This window comes from Cryptotermes secundus, unplaced genomic scaffold (genome assembly GCF_002891405.2).
Source record: "Cryptotermes secundus unplaced genomic scaffold, Csec_1.0 scaffold1789, whole genome shotgun sequence".
In the NCBI taxonomy this organism is placed as follows: Eukaryota; Metazoa; Arthropoda; class Insecta; order Blattodea; family Kalotermitidae; genus Cryptotermes; species Cryptotermes secundus.
The window spans coordinates 352,854-370,571 of NW_019721028.1; the positions used below are offsets into that span (position 1 = coordinate 352,854).

A 17,718-nucleotide genomic window follows, 5' to 3' on the forward strand; every position below is an offset into this window, starting at 1 on the left:
ACAAACCTGCGGTATAAAACACGAAAATGGTTATTCTATTTGTTTGTTCGAACGCGGTGCAAACATTGAAAAGGTGACCGGATGTGACAGGCTGTAACCCCTGGTCAAGTAGCGGAATGTGATTTCAAGTATTCATTTTCTCGATTTCTCGATATTGCTTCCCTGACAAAGTCGATTTATTTCGTACTTTCAGGCCCATACCAAACAATCCGTCAGACTCTTCCACTGATATTCTTAAGTCATTTTTGTAAACTTCTCTAGCTTCTTAAGCCAACTGCGTAATGGTGGTAACGGTCGTAAAATTGTTGTACTCTTTTAATCGAAATTATCTCTCTCAGAGTCAGTTTCCTCAACGCATGGATCGAACATCACACGGTCCTTCGTAGTACTTCTGAGACGTCGGAGACCATGCAGGCCATGTAGTGATCCATGGGTCCGTGGGTGTCATGACGGGAGGTGCTGCTACCTGTCGATAAACGCTGTATCATGTACGTAAACTGTGCTATTTGAAACTTTGAAATGCTGTAGTTGCTGAATGGTGGAACTTGTTTTAGCGGCATAAATGCAAAGATTGCCTATTTATAAATGTACTTTACATAGTTAAAAACAATTTTTGTGGTGGCAGTGCATTTTGTAGAAGCTGCGCTTCAAGTGTGTATAACATCTGTTGTTTTGTCATATTACATGTTGAAGTGAAGTGTTCGAAATGTCAGACGAAGAAAATGTAAATCTTCGTTTCGTAGTTCCGAAGGGTTTTAAGAGTGAGATTTTTTGTTCCGAAGATATGAAAATGGCATTTCAGGTATAATTTCTTCCAGCATTTCGTTATTGTACCTTGTGTTTCTCAAAACTCATCCCTTAAGACAAGCCCCTAATTATCATCATCTTCGTTAGTGATTTGTTTACCCCTTGTTTCTTAACATATGTTGTTTCTTTTGTAATGCTCGTCCACAATTGGGTCTATAGATGTTCTGAAGCACACTAATAAATAAATTGAACTGAATTATTGTTTTTTGCATTATCATCAGTATTTTGCCTGCAATTCCAAATTTTGTAGAACGAGATACAAGTAAGATATTGTACATTTTTTCGGAGCAGTGTATTTATACAATAAAAACTTTGGCCATTATCTATGTCAGTGTGGACTTGTTGTCCGATGTTTCAGAGACTTTCTGTCTCCATCAGCTGAGGTTGATGTGATTATTGGGATCACATGCTGTATTTATACATATGACTCGTATCTGTCACAACCCAGACTGCCTTGACATGGTAGATAGCCCATGAGGACTTCATTTTCAGTGTATACTCTTACAATGAAAGCTTGAAATCATGCAAATAATATCCGTGTGACACTTTTTCCAGAGCTGTGTGGAACATGAGCTATCACCAGAATGGATCTCAGAACATAAGTGTGCATCTCTTAAGCCAACGAAACAGGATGTCTTCGTGTTTCAGCAATTTGAAGGAGACACATTTTCTCAGTATCAGAACCTGAAATGTGTGTAAGTCATTCATTATGCAGTTACTGTGTTGTGAAAGTGTTATTTTCTTGAAGTATGAGTATGTTTTGCCAAATTTTGTTTGGACAGTGGTAAGCAGTGATTTCTGCATGTCTCAGATATTTACGTATGTGCCAAGGTCTTGAAGGGTGTGGACATAATGGACAGTTGGAAATACCTGCAGTCTTAATGTGGTGGGCTTGTTGAATATTTTTTGCAACTAGAATAAAACTATAGTTTTCCATTCTTTGTTGTGATATATTGACACATGTTTATCACCAGAATTTACTTTGCCTTCACAATTGTGACTACTGTAAAGATTTATCTTCCTCGCTCTTAAATGAGCCAGGTGCTGAATCAGAGATGGAGCCCTGTGACAATATGCTGTCTGGTCAGGATTGTCACACACTTCAGGGGCTGGTGGGAGATGAGTTTGGAGCAATGATGGAATGATTATTAGGATGGGGAATGTGAATAAACAGAGAGAGAAACCTGTTCAGGTACCACTTTTTCCACCACCTATCCCACATGACTATCATGCAATTGAACTTGGGTCACTGTGTTGGAAGACAGACAACTAACTGCCTGAACAATGGCATGGCCTAGGCTGATGGTATCATGATCTATTCCTTTTCTTGAATGCTACACCTGTACCTGCTGTTGGCACAATGTTTTATGATGAAGATATTGTCACATGATGGAGTGACTGTAAATGGGTAATTAGATTTATTGACCACTTACATATTGTAACTGCAAGTAACTATAGTGCTATCACTAATTCACACACTTTGCACTTCACTACAGTACATACTAAGTCTTCTCAGTTTGTTTTCAATAGCTGTTTCTTGGTAATGGATTCTAACAGTGGCCTCTGCTTATGGTGTTACTGGCTGACAAATGCCTCAGAGCTGTCTAAATTGTAGACCTGTCCCTCTTAAGCACCTCAGCATGGACCACATAGAAAGCACCATCCCTCTATTGCTGTTCAATTGTTGCTTGTTAGGAATCTGTTGACTAACAGCGGGCATTGGCATTGTTTGTAGAGTCATTACTTAGCAGTGGGACTACATGCTACAGTATATTTTTGTCATAATGTGAGGACTTTTTTTTTTTTAATCTTCACTGATTAGACTGTTACAGTTTGCACCTTGTTCTTTAGACCTAAAAGCCTCGTGGAAAGTCATGAAGGCTGTAATGCATGCTGTTGTAAGCATGTGGTTTGGATCCATTTTTCAGAGGGCCACTAAGCTATTAGCAAGATTATATACAGTAAGTCCGTGTTTAATATTATTTCAGTTAACATTGTTTCTTTATTATTTTAGTGCTCTTTGTATACTGAGACTCCACACAGTGTTGTGTTTTCTTGTTATTGTGCTCTTCATCCCAGAGTTTAAGAAAATGGTTGAAGAGGAGAGTTACTTGCACGATCAAGTGTTAAATACTGGCATGACTTAGTCATCATCTAGCAATTCAATTGCAATGCAATCAATGCTTTGGGCATTGGTGAATACAATGTATCATCATAAATGTTAACTCAACTTTGTGGTTTGTAATAGCATGTATTTATAACCAAGAATATACAACAATTTACAATTGCCTAGATATTATCTATATCGCAGTATGTGTTTTTTGGAAGTGAATAGAGGTTGAGGAATGTAATCTACTTCTTTCTTAAGTTTCTTATGATAAAAGCAGATCTATACTGTCCCAACTTACAGGAACATATCCACAACATTAGATGAGTACTTACTGTACTACTTTTATAGTACATGAGATTTGAGGTTCATATAGTTGTGAATATTGTCATAATAAATGTGGTTTGGATTGGTAATTGAATTTACTGAGCTGTTAAACAACACGTGACTACACTTCACAAATCACTATAACACAAGACTAGTGCTCAGGACAAGCAGCATTAAGGAGGAAGCAGTTGGAGAGTAAACACTTTGAAAACTGAGCCATGGGGAGGAAGGTGAGACGTATCACAGATGTCACAAGCACAGCCCTTGGAAGTGAAGAAGTGGCAGTACACCTGTAGGCCATTTGGGATGAATAGCTGCTGTGTGTCTTGAAAACAAAACATGCAACACCACACACAACAGGAGAGAATACAACCTACCAACTGAAGCCCACATGCGCATCGAGGGGACTCTTTAACATACTGTCACGTGTTGGGTATGTAACGCGACAAATAACTCACGCCGTATTGGATATAGCGAATTTATTCCACTCGCTCTTACAGTTACACAATTTACAATTTCACAATTACTGCCATTGGCAGTATCACAAATACGTCTTCTGCTGTAATCACTTCCATGCACTCGATACAACTCAACTCGTATTTGCTGGACTTCAGTTCATACTGGATACCGGATACTAGTAACTCAGTACTCACTACTCCTGAATAGTGTTTGCTGCTCCTTATTTAGGCTTGGCATGGACAACATTGAGAATACATTGCTGATCAGCAACAGATATCAGTTATTGTTGTCAGGTGTTTGTACCTATGCATTGCCTAGCAATAGTCGTTGCACAGACTTGCCTGTTGCGTGACAGCACAGCCTAGCGGGGAGGGGTGTTTACCGAGCGTTGTGTAATGATGGGAGAAGTAGGGGTATGTGACATCACTCATGGAAATGCAGAGTTCACGTGACCCCTACTTCCTGTTGCACCATCCACATTACAAAATGAACGAAACAGAAGACAGCAGTTTCATTACCCAATAATTCCAACACCTGATGATGACCACATTGGTTGAAATGTGTAGTGATAAACTTTTAAAAGTGAATAACTCTTAATAAATTTGTAGATCATAATGTTGCATGTGAGACTGTAAAAACTAATTGACACTAAGCTCTTAGTATGTGTGCCTAGGTACACATATAACAGCTGATAATATATTCACCTGTATAAAGCAGCTCTTAGTGCATGAAGATGCTGTAAGTAGTGTTTCCACTGCACATTACAGATATCAGCAGTTCCCTGTCCAAGTGTAATTAATATCTGGGTCATCATTATATCTTGTGAAACTCAAATTCAGGCAGTGTAGGGCCCTGGCACATTTATATCTGTAAAGACAGGGACTGGCTCTCTCGATTTGATCCAAGTGAGTAGGCTTTTACCTCAGGACGGAGGCAGAGCAGTCTCCAAAATGTCTTTTTTAAATAAAAAAGAGGACATGAATAATGTCCAAGAAGTATATAATTGTAAGGCCCTCTTCTAATTGTTACTATATGCACAGGCAGTAATGTGTGAAAAGTTTGGGGATTTATATGGAAGATGAATTTTAAATATATGTCTTCTTATACTTCTAGAAGACTCTGGGGCCTTGGAGCAACTAGATGACTGCAAATGAGGTGGAGTGACATGGGGGAACAATAATTTCAAGGGCAGCAAGCCCAGAGCACATGACCACACACAATATTATGTGAAAACATAACATTTTGACCCTTACCACCTATGTGAGAACACTGCAATGTGTTGTTTTGTTTCTCTCTTATTATTTTCATACAGATTAGAACCAGTAATGTTATCTGTTTTCAGCAGGTTATTAGGGCCCCGATGTCTGCTGTCATGTCTAATGGAAGGCTCGCCTATTCCAGACAGCTGCTCCCCCATCTTCACAACAGCAATGCGAGGTTTGGTTGTGACCACAACAAATTTTACTGGACAAGAAAAAGTAAGCATTTCACAACAGATATAAAACTTCATTACTCAGGACTGCAAATACACAGTGGAAATGTCGCACTGAAATATGTTGTATGTGGAAATACATAATTTTCTTAGTCATATCCATTTTTGGACCATATGTTCAGATGTATACGTTTAATCAGCAGAATGGCCAGTCACGGTAGCTGAGTGGTCTAAGCCATGTACTGTCTTCGCTCGCTTGGAAACCAGGATCATGGGTTCGAATCCCACTCAGGGCATGGACGTTTAGTTTGTGTGTGTGCGTTTTTCTGTGTGTGTGTGTGTACAGGTAGAGGCCTTGCGACGAGCTGATCACCCGCCCAAGGTGTCCTACCGAATGTGTAAGATCTAGAAAAACTGAAGTGAACGGAGAAGTTCGTGGAGGTAGGCCTAGGCCCACTGGGGCTGTAGTGCCAAGGAAAAAAAAACATCAGCAGAATGAGTGGTTGGGTCGTCTCACTTGATATAAGAAAGTTGTATGACAACCACACAGCTATATGTATAAATTCCTGTGTTCATATCATTCACAAATTTTCAGCATGGCTCTTGGACCATTTGGATTTGTGCTATAAAGAAATTTAAAGTTCTCATGGTGCGGAGTATCAAAGTTAAGGTGTTCTGCAGTGCAACACCATGTAGTTTGGTAGGTAGGTTATAAAGTTTCCCTTCATTTTTAGGGTCAGATATGAATATTCAGGTAGCATGTGCCTCTGAAGTGGTGGTGCCTGTCTCCCAGCTACATGGAGCCACATCCTAGATGATTATGATAAAGATAGATATGAAGTTAGTAACATTCATAATATGCAGGTTTGGCTGTTAGAGTAATATTATATTTAAGCATTGTGTTGCACCAGTTGATTTCTTCTTCTCAGTCTTACTAACGCAGCTTTCGTAGTGTTTCAATGGTTGCACGGCTACTGCCACGCTGTCACTATATCTTACATTACATTACATTCCCTGGATTCAGAGTTAGTCAAAATGACTGTAGGATGTGGAATATGCAGAAACATATGTACAGTACAACTGAAGTTTTCACGCAAGAAAACACAGTGGTTACGCATAAGGCTATTCGAAAATACATCCACATATATACATCAATACTGTCAACTTATGCTATGTGCACAACCTTTAAACAGGTGAGTCATTTTTTAGACAATAGATATTCATCAAGAGAGAAGAATGAGTATTTGTTTAAGTATCATTATAATGCTGTTTTAAATCGTGCTTTTTCATTCTTAAGGCTTGGAGATCAGGTGACAAATTGTGAAGAAAGCAATCTTCTGGGATGTGGCGATGTGTAGATATTGTGTTAACCGACGTTCTTCTGAAACGTTGGTTAACACAATATCTACACAGTGCCTCATCCCAGAAGACTGCTTTATTCATAGTCACTGCCATGAGAACCTAAAATATTGCAGATGACAGATTATTCAGAATTTGTGTCCCACCATAATATGTGCTTTTCTGAGAGCATGAGAGGTTAGCAATTGGTTTATGAAGATAGTGCTTGTGTTAACACTGTGTACATCTACATTTGTCTGGAAATGTTCTTCTTTATTTGTAATGAAGTTTATTAATGAAAATATGTATTCGTGTGGAAGAGGTAAAATCTGTATCCTCTTAAACAGATTTCTACAAGTATTATGATCATGATTCTAACAGTTTTGTTTCACAATGTAAATACCTTTCTTCTGTCAGATGAATTGTCCCAGAAAATTATTCCATTCTTCACTGATGAGTGAAAGTAAGCAAAATAAATTGATGTTATATTTTAGCGTCCTGTTGCACTGATTTAAGTCCATGATTTATTTAATCCGTCTTGCAGTGCATACACTCATTTATCTCCCTCTCTCCCTCGCACTACATGTTTCGGCATAATAATGCCATCTTCAGGTGCTTACTTATCCACGTCAAACCAGTTCATTGCATGCCATGTTCACCCATTAAAATAACTAAAATATGTATCTATCATATACATTGTCAAACGTTAAAAATATTAAAATTGTTCAGGATACCACATCGCTACGTCGCCCCTCACTACGTCAGTCACGCCCATTCTCCTTTGTTGGAGCACTCCTTCATTATCTTGTGTGTTGTGCTTTTGTTGTGTCGTGCTCCTGCGACTGCGTGTGTTATACCGAAACATGTAGTGCGAGGGAGAGAGGGAGATAAATGAGTGTATGCACTGCAAGACGGATTAAATAAATCATGAAAATAAATTGATATGAGAGAACATAGATCTAACTGCATAACATGGTCCACTTAGCTTTGGAATCAGCTGATCCCAGATGTACGCCATGAGTGTGGCAAGGTATTTGTGGGCAGACTGTCAAGGTGAGCCATAGGGAACTTGTATGACATATATGTCTATTCCAACAAGACAGGTCACACTGGATGGACGTAGCATTGAATGAGGTCATTGCATGAACTTTGAGGATACTATAGCGCTTGTTAGAGCTACAGGCTACACGCATCACCTGGTCAGGGGGTCCATTGGATATGTATCTGTGGGTACACTCATTTGGTCATGTTATAGGATGCACCCTGCTAAAAAGAGCTTTATGTCTCTCATATCAATTCCTGATGATGGCAGCAGAAACTGTCTCTGAATCGTTACAAGTTCTTTCTCTACATGTGCACAGCTGAAGACTTGAGTGTTAAAAACTCTCCCATTTGTACTCTTAGTACCTTTTTTATTCTGGAATGTGGAATTCAGAGAACATTATGATAATCAGTTATTTTATGTGTGTGCAGGAGGACTTAATAAAGAAGACTGAATACATGGGTGCATTATTTTCTTCGAAGTTGGTTGGTGGCACAACACATCTTGTAGCAAAGAATGTTCTCAGTATAAAATATGAGGTAAGCCCTCCTGTTTAAGGTAGAATAAGCACATATCTGGGATAGTCTAGTGAAATTCTTGTCTGGTGTTTCACTGGAAGCTATTGTATTTGAACACTGTTATGGCAAAAAATCTTAAATGGCTGGAATTTGACAGTGAGGTAAGGGGGCTGGTACCATAGAAATTAAATGTCAAATGATGAAATGATTGAAATGAAAAGCTTTTAATGTGGATACGTTTAAAAAATTAAACTTGTGATGGTACCTTTTTGGAAAAACGTTATCCAGAACTGTGGCATTGGAACTGGGAAGTTTGTTTCATCTAAAAAATTGTTAGCATTGAACCCTAACTGAATTGTAATGTAGCTGAAATGTAATTGGATTTACAACCATCAGCATACTCACACATAAGCTCTGAGCAGTATGTTGAATGTGTGTGGTGGTGAAATCAGACTTTAGACTGGTGAATTTGAATTCAGTCTCTAAGGATTTACCATATTGTGCTGTGTCCACAAGTTACACTATACTGTCAGATTTGCATATCTCAAGGAGTGTTTGAATTGTGAAGGAGTGAAAATTGCTGTATGTAATTGACACATCAAATTAATTACAACAGTTATGAGAATGTGCATGATTTATTATGTGAGGTTTGAGATTCTCACAGTTTTGGTGAATATGAAGATTGCAGTCTCCTGGGAGGTGACATCATGTCAGCATATCAGGTGGCAGGTCAGTTGCCTTTTTCTCTTACCATGTTTGTTATGAATCATATTGCCACGTGTATGAGTGATGTTTGGATTGGTAATTGTATTTATTGAACACTTGCAGATTGTAACTACAAGTAACTATAGCACTATCGCTAATTCATACACTACAGCATATACTAAGTCTTCTGAGTGTGCTGTATCTTCGCCGGTTGTCACCTGGTAATGGCTTCCAATGTTGTAGCTTCCTTGGTTTTTGTGTTCACGTCCTTACTGGTTAGCAACTGTCTCACAACTTACTCATTGCTCAAACTAACTTAACTGTTTACACAGCTCTTAGCAAGGGGTCTGCATGTCACAGTATGTTTTCAAAATGAATTTTAAGACTTCAAAATAATGTATTGTAGCGTGTTAGTGTGTCACGCTACAAATAAGTTCACGCCGTTCTTTGGTATAGCGAGTTTATTCCTATCGCTCGCCTCACACACCCTTTACAGACATTTACACTTGCAGTGTCACAATCACTGCTTACAATATTCGGCGAGACACTGGACTCTTCTCCGAAGGCTGATCCGAGTCTTTCTTCTCCGAAGGCTTGGTCACGGCTGGCTTCTTAGCTGGCTCTTCCGAGACTGACTTCTCCGAAGACTATTCCGAGAGTTTCTTCTCCGAAGGCTATTCCGCGACTGAAGGCTTCGTGTCGAAGCTGGGCTATTTATAACCTTGCCCGCTGCTAGGTAACGAACCCTCTGTTATAGCGGTGGAGACGTTGCATTGTCGGTTCCGCGTTCCCTACGCAATGACCCATTGTTATTGCGTTGTCTCTGTGGGAACGCTTCGCGTATTCGTCACCGTGGAGATTCGATGTTCTCGGTACAACGGCTCACTGTTGGGATTACAGTGACGCTATTGTTACTTCCTATGTAACGGTCCATTCTAGCGTTTCCATAGAAGTTCCTCCTCTGGTTTGCCGACACGTTACACTGCTCCCTTCTAAAGGTTGTTCGTCCCCGAACAGCCTAAAGGTTCTCCCTCGGTTTCGATTCGCGTTGTTCTGTTGGCAACGTCTGCAATCGGCCTTTGTGTCTTTCGCGAGTCTTATTGCGCTGCTCATCTTACCGCATCCGCCCCTCTCTTCAGGCGTGCTCGTCCTGAGCCCTCTCGTGGTCCACAATTTGTCGGTCGCCTTTTTTTACATTCACTCGCTTTCTATTCATCCTTGTTGGGGAGGCCGGTACTTCCAAGTTACCGGTTCCTCCCATAAGGGCCGTTTCCCTTTTTCCTTTTCGGAGGGGGTCGACCCCTCCACAGTGTCCAGTGTCTAGTTTTCGGTAACTCGCTGGAAAGTCCCACTGCTAACTTCACAAGTTTTGACCCGATGGCCTTCCTCAGTGTCCGGCTGGCTGTTCTCTCACTTTTTGGATGCAGCCGCTGTTTTGTGCATGCGTCTTTTACTCTCATGTTCCCCTCTGGATCCTCCTCGAGCCTTCGCCATTTAGGGGTTCCCCTTGCGACGTTGTTCCAAGTTGGGTTGGTCCCCATGGTGTGTCCCCTACGTCGTGCTACTTTTGCATGGAGGGACATCCTCTTGTTTATTGGCGTTCTCCGTGCCGCTTTCTCTCGGCGTCTTGTCTGTCGGGTGACGGTCAATTCTTTACGCTGGCATCCGAAGGTCCCCTGGGGGGTTTCCTTCTTGGAGTCATTTCTCCAACGTCGTGCCACTGTCGCGCGACGGGATGTCGTTCTGTGTGTGATGGCCAATTCCTTTTGGGGCCCACGATTTTACCCTGTTGCATCCTTCGCTGTCTGGCGGCGGCACTCCGCGGCCAGTTTCTGGTCCCTACGCCTTTTCTTCGGTTCTCCGACCGGTATTCTCAGGGCGTCATCTACGGGGACTTCTTCTCCCTGCGTCGCCTCAGGTTTCGTGTTCACTGAGACTGGCTCCAGTACATCTTGGCAGGCTGTCGTCTCTTCCTGCCAGGCATCCGTATTGGCTTGCAACCTCTTCTCTCGCATGGCGGCCGTCCTTTCTTGGATGGCTCTTGTTTCTGCTCGGGTGGCTTCAGTTTCTGCGACAATCTTTTCTCGCCAGGCAGCCATCTCTTCCCGCCAGGCTTTTCTATCAGCCTCCGTTTCTTCCATGTAGGCTTTTCTATCGGCCGACACCTTTTCCTGGTAGCCTTTTCTATCTTCTCGCATGGCCAGCAGGAGTTCCAGTATCTGCTGCATTTCCATTTTATATCAGTGAGGTACTCGATGCACAATAAATAGTGTGTGGCGCGTGTTAAAGTTCGATCCCACTTCTGACACCAATGTAGCGTGTTTGGTTGTCTGTCACGCTACAAATAAGTTCACGCCGTTCTTTGATATAGCGAATTTATTTCGTTCGCTCACGCTTTACACACACTTTACAGGCGTTTACACTTGCAGTGCTACAATCACTGCTCACAATATTCCGGCGAGGCTGACTCCATAGACGGATATTCCAAACTGACTTCTTAGACGGGCGATCCGAAGCTTTCTTCTTCGAAGACTATTCCGCGACTTTCTTCTTCGAAGACTATTTATTACAACATTTCTGGAAAAGAAAACTGCATCCATTGTTTTCTTCTTTGTCTTCAGTCATCATTTCCATTTTATGTGAGTTGATGGATGAAAAGTCTCTTGTCCCTCTTATTTTTTAAAGGCTTTCATTTTCAGTTTCTTGCCGATGTCTGCCACTGCGTTGGTGAACCATTTCGCTTGGTTTTCCCAATTTCCTTAAATTTTAATTTCAATTCCCTTCTTGGCATGCTTGTACTATTCCTTCTTCAACCATGGTCAACATAATTTAGATGTTTCTCATTCACCTCTTCAGAAATTTTGGATTCTGACTTCTTTTCTAAATTTGATTTGAGATTGTCACACTGAAGAGTATAATGTTCAGGGTTGCAACATGATGTGTTACAGTAGAAGCCCACAATGGTAGGGTTGAGTGCACTCCCTTCATGTTCAAGGTCGAAGGGAAAGCCAAGATAAAAACTAGTTTGCAGCCTGGTTTGTGCTGGATTCGTGCTTTGACTTTCTGTTTTACCTTGAAGATTGAGGTGATACATTTCTCCAAAACACTGCTAATTTCTACCATACTGTATGGCATTAAAATCCAAAAGACTGTACACTTCTCTAGAAATTTCACGTTTAATTTCCTCTTGTCTTGTTCTTCTTCATTACTTCTTGCCTGCCTTTTTGCTTTTGTTTCTTTTTGTAAGGGTCCATGTTGCAAATTATTTAGTCAAAAATGATTTCAATATACTTCACAGTTTTTTGGGGGGATGGGGATTGTTTTAGTGTCTGTCTGTTCCATAATATTGCTCTTACAATTTGAAAGAATATGGAACTTTTTGGTTTTTCTCTTGATCTCTCCACTTATTTCCTTTCAGAACATGTCTGCATCTACTTCTGTGTTATTGATTTTAATTTCTGACATTTTACTGCCATCAAAGTGGCTGAAGTCTTTGGAAGCAGTACCTGTCAGTGTGTCTCAGTGGGTTACACCATGAAGATTTCTCTATACAGAAGGAGGAAGAGTTATAATTTCTTCACAAAACTTCTTATTATATTTACATTCTGCACCCAGCCTTTTAATTATGTCGCAAGGATCTCAGTACCTCAAGACTGTGATGAAAGTAGAGAAATCTAAATGCAGCGTTTGATGAGATGTAATGTAAGATGAAGGTAAGTGGTATTAATTTGTTTCAGAAAGCAGTAGAGAGAAGTCTTACTGTCATGACTCAGGATTGGGTACATTCTGTATGGGAGGCAAGTTGCAAGAGGAATGTTCATGCATCTGACCCAGAATTCCAAGTTTACAAATGTCCTGTGTTTCATGGCCTTACCATCACTTGCTCAAACCTGCCCAGGCAGCAGAAAGAAGAACTCAGGAAACTGATAAATGATAATGGTGAGGGTACCAGAGATCAGTTTACTGTAAATTGTTTGGCTTATAACATTTGATATTCGAGGTTCTTGTGGCAGTGAATATTAATATTACAGTCTTCTTGAATGTGACAGCATGCAGTATGGTGATAGTTGTCTGCCAGACAATACTGCATCACATCATAGAAGGCTGCAGTCATAGTGAATAGCATATGTGACTTGGCTGGTTCTGAATCTGCTTCTCAGTGCATTTGGGCCCTTGTAGGTTAATTTGTCAGTATTATGCCATATCTTCTTTGTTATTCTTTAATGATTTTATTCAGTGAACAGTCTTTACTTTCTGGATGACCTGTGTATGCTATTAAATGGAGGTACATTTTTCCTGTACAGATTGGATTTTTGTATTTTAAATGGGGTAAAACACTAGGATGAGAGACACTGAACTGGTGAAAATTATGCATTATTTGGGTGGGGATTTAGTTGGGATGGCAAGAAATGAACACAAAAAAACTAAGAAGCTCTTGAAGTGAGAAATCTTATTTCATGATTCTACCTATTTCATCACACTTTCACCACCCTCTCATCACCTCTACCATCTGGTGAGAGGTGTATTCTCTGAGTACGTTTGAATTTCCCATTGGCATATGAATGCACAGACCTTGTTTGAAATGGAACCCAGTGATGCCTTGCTGCATCAGCATCTGATATTGACAGACTTTTGGTCTTGTTCTGTGTGAGGTATGTCATGAAATAACACTGATCTCATAATCGTTTTTTCATTTAGGTGGAATTTTCAGCGGACAGCTAGAGTGTGAGAAAACGAAACTGCTCATCATTACTAATCCAACTGGAGAAAAATACAAGTATGCTTGTGAATGGAAGTTGCCATGTATCCTTCCATCTTGGGTTCATGAAAGTGTTTGTGAAGGTTATGCAGTCTCAATAGAACCCCATCTGTTGGCACACAAAAACGTTGTCAAATGTTCAACTCCGAATCCTGATGAGACACGTGAGTATGATACTGATAGCTCATATGCTTAGAATAAATTGGAGGATGATTTGCCCTTTCTCACTGTTCCATATTTCTCCACATTTGAATTTAATTTCACAGGCATTGTTCCAGCTCTCCTGGATTTGACTCCACATGCCAGAAGTTTTGCACACAGTTTGTAACATGAAAATAACAGCATCAGTTTGCATTAGACAATATTAATGAACTGCGGGGTACAGAGTATGCCTTGAAATATACAAGTATGTATGTATGTATATTCTCAGGTGGTCAAGCAAACTTTGTTCCTTTTGTGGAAGCCAAAACCCCATTACCATTCTCACTAAAGCTGGCCATTGGACTGTCCTGAAACATTCAAATCCAGTCCATACATTCATGTTCTATTTCTCTTTGGTATTTTGTCCTCCATGGAGGTAAGACATCACATGCAGTTCATGAAACATACAATAAATATCTTACTAGAATGATGCAATTCTTTTCTGTAGCATCCCCCCCCCATGTTAGGTGGGTCCCCTGTCACCACATCATGGCATGTCCTCAGGTTGTGGTTGCAGGAGATGACCTCCAGATATGGAAGGTAGCTGCAAATATATTAAATAAACAGTCGTGGATAGCTGACAAGGAGTGGTCCTCCAGCTTGGGGGTTGGGCATGAAGCTAGCAACTCCCCACCATAAAAAATTAGCTTGTTATGAAAGATCACGAGAAGCCTCGGACCTGGACGGATTCTTTGGATAAACGACCTAGGTGAAAGAAAATGGATATGGATTTGGTACGTGGAATGTTAGAAGTATATATAAAGGGCAGGTTCGCTCGGGCAGTGGCAGAAGAAATATCAGAAAGTTAGATCTAGTGGGAGTACAGGAGGTCAGATGGGACGGAGGTGGCACTGAGCCAGCAGGTGAATATACATATTTCTATGGAAATGGGAATGAGAACCATGAATTAGGTACAGGTTTTTTCGTACATACGAGAATCGTATCAGCAGTTAAGAGGGTAGAGTTTGTTAATGATAGGATGTTGTACATAATACTCAAGGTCACTGGTATGATATCGTTCTGAATGTACATGCCCCAACAGAGGATAAAATTGATGATATGAAGGACATGATCTCTGAAGAACTAGAACATGTATTTGATAAATACCCTAAATACTGTATGAAATTTTTGTTAGGAGATTTCAATGCCAAAGTAGGTAACATTCATAAATCCTGATGGAAAGACTCACAACCAAATTGACCATTTTTTTATAGATAGGAGATGGCATTCAAGTATACTTGATGTCCGATGATTCAGGGCAGCAGATGGTGATACCGACCACTCTCTGGTTCTGGCTAAAGTTAGGGAGAGACTGACAGTGAGAAAACAAACAATACACAGAGTTCATATGGAGAGGTTCAATCTCTAGAATTTAAATGAGGTAGAAGGTAAAGAGCAGTTTCATGTTGAAATCTCAAATAGATTCATGGCTTTACAGGAGTTAGACACTGAGGTGGATATTAGTAAAGCTTGGGAAGCTATTAGAGAGAATATCAAAATATCTGCCAAAGAGAGAGTTGGTTATTATGAATTGAGGCAGCATAAACCATGATTTGATGAAGGGTGTTCAGAATTATTAGACCAAAGGAAACAAGCCAGATTGCAGTGGTTACAGGATCCAAGCAAAATGGGGATAATCTGATCAATATAAGACAAGAAGCCAGCAGGCATTTCAGGAATAAAAAGAGGGAAGGTCTGAAAGACAGAATTGATGAGCTTGCTACAAACAGCAACAAGTACATTAAAGATCTGTATGGAGGAATAAATGACTTCGAGAGAGGTCACCAACGTAGAAGTAACTTAGTGAAGGATGAGAATGGTTATTTGCATGCAGAGTCCCACAATATTTTTGAATAGGTGAAGAACTTGCAGAGGAGCAGCCAATTAATAATATTTGTCCATTTTCTCAGTATCTTAGGTAATGGTATATAGGAAACACTTGAAACTTTTGTGGCTAAATTCTGCACCATTGATCGTGAGTTTTTTTTTTTTTTTTCCAATACATCAGAACTATGTGTCATATTTCATTAATAATATAGGTGTACCAAGTCTTTTCTGTACCACATTTTCTTTTATATAAACAGCCAATATGCAATAATGATAGCCTGTTCATTTGAAGAACCCATCCTTCTTATTCTCTAGAGCATTTTCAATTAAATTGTATGTTACATATGAGGAGCTCATGATCCATGTGACATCACAAGTTTATTGTTGCTTACCTCATGTGTCTTGTTAACCCTCTTTCGTATTACTCTGTTCTCCATCTAAACCTGGGCATCTCTTTGCTTAGCAATCATAATGTTCTATTTAATTATCAGTTCTCCCATTCTTGCTGCATGTCCTGCCACACATAACATGGCTGAAGCTATAATGGTTCTCACTAGTGTTTAGAAGGCATCTGGTTTGCATCTCAGCCAGGATGCAGCCTACCCTAAGTTTTCTTTTGCAGTTTTTCTCAGTCCCTCCAGGCAAATATTGGGGTAGTATGTCTACTTAGGCCACACCTGCTTCCTTTTACATACTTTCAAGTTTATTATTCATTTATCCTACCATTTGGCATTGAACTGAGTGATTCCTGATGTCACAAATAAAATAAACATGTCTTTCCCATCTTCCATGATTTAACAGTAACAAAACGAAATCTCTGGGAACGAACTTTCTTTTTGAAGCCTCACCTTCTTGTTGGTTGTTTTCAAGCCACTACAATTTTATTACATATTACATACATTTTAGGATCATCTTTGTTTTTGCTTTTGGGCCTATGGTAGCTCAGGACGTTAGACAATGCATTCCTGTTGCAGAGCCTTGGATTCAGTCATGGATGACTTCATGTGACATCTGTTGCAGATGAAGTGGCTCTGCATAAAGCTTTCCTTCAAGTTTCTCTGATATTTCCCATCTAATCTTCCCATTATTGCTGCATACTTGCCTGTCATTACTTCCCGAGGTGTGCGATAGTCCTTACCAAGGAGCATATTATGATATCCTTGGTCTTTTAAATTTGGAGCTTCATTTCTTTGACCCAGCAGTTGACTGGTTACAGAGCAGGGACGTTTATATATAAAGTTTCTGTTACCTTTGTTTCAGGATCATTGCCAGACTTTTCCATGGTAAGCACTATTGCAGGAGGTTGTGCCACACATGTGAATGAGACAGCTGCAGATTCTACAATACACAGTTTCCTTACAAAGAACAATGCTGTAAATAGAAATTCACAGGCAAAACACTCAGGTTAGTAAATTATATTCTGAAAATGGAGTGACCTGTTTTGGACACAGAGGCACTGTGTAAATTGTAATATATTCTGTGTACCCAGTACAGTGTGATGAATATACACGGTGTGTCCAGGATCCGTTAGGACTCATTTTTTAAATTTTGTCCTGCAATGCCATCTGTTGGCGAGCTGTGGCATTAAGATTCTTGAAGTTTCAGCTGTGACTCTATAATTTCAAAGCGCAAGCATCGCTGCATCACGTGATCTGACCTTGAATATAACAATACTGTTCTGACGCTCGTCGGAAAATGGTGGTTGAACAGAGAGCCAACATCAAATTTTGTTTGAAGTTAGGCAAAACAGCCAGAGAAGCATATGAAATGATGAAAAATGTGTACGGTAGTGATTATTTGAGTCGCTTGAACATTTTTCAATGGTATGCTATATTTCATGACAGCAGGGAGGACATTGAAGACGCTCCACGTGCATCAAAGCCGAGAACAAGTCGCACTGAAGAAAATGTGAAAAAAGTGACCAAAATCCTTGCATCAGACAGATGTGTTTCTGCAAGACTCATCAAGGAGCTTTTGGGAATACCAAAAAGTACTGTGCATCAAATTTTGACTCAGGATTTGGGCAAACGGAAAGTCTGTGCACGGTGTGTACCGCACACGCTGTCAGGTGATGAAAAATATGCCAGAGTGGAACACTGCAAAGACATGTTACGGTCGGCCCAAAGCGATACAAAATTTACAAAATCAATTGTTACTGCTGACGAGACATAGTGTTTTCAATATGAGCCTCTCACA

The 17,718-nt window shown here is 40.2% G+C and overlaps 1 protein-coding gene across 4 annotated transcripts in view; it reads left to right on the forward strand.

Annotated features, from left to right (window-relative positions):
* Positions 1–500: 500 nt before the first annotated feature.
* Positions 501–17,718, forward strand: part of LOC111875331 (DNA topoisomerase 2-binding protein 1-A) — a 50,798-nt gene continuing 33,580 nt past the window's right edge. For 2 of the 4 annotated variants that reach the window (XM_023871487.2, XM_023871489.2), the window contains exons 1-7: positions 501–802; positions 1,363–1,502; positions 5,043–5,178; positions 7,944–8,051; positions 12,473–12,674; positions 13,434–13,658; positions 16,783–16,926. In XM_023871487.2, the coding sequence (XP_023727255.1) occupies positions 707–802; positions 1,363–1,502; positions 5,043–5,178; positions 7,944–8,051; positions 12,473–12,674; positions 13,434–13,658; positions 16,783–16,926 (1,051 nt within the window). In that variant the 5' untranslated portion in view covers positions 501–706. Of the gene's footprint in view, positions 803–1,362; positions 1,503–5,042; positions 5,179–7,943; positions 8,052–12,472; positions 12,675–13,433; positions 13,659–16,782; positions 16,927–17,718 lie in introns of those variants that run through there. The other 2 variants (XM_023871488.2, XM_023871490.1) reach the window with 2 other exon arrangements.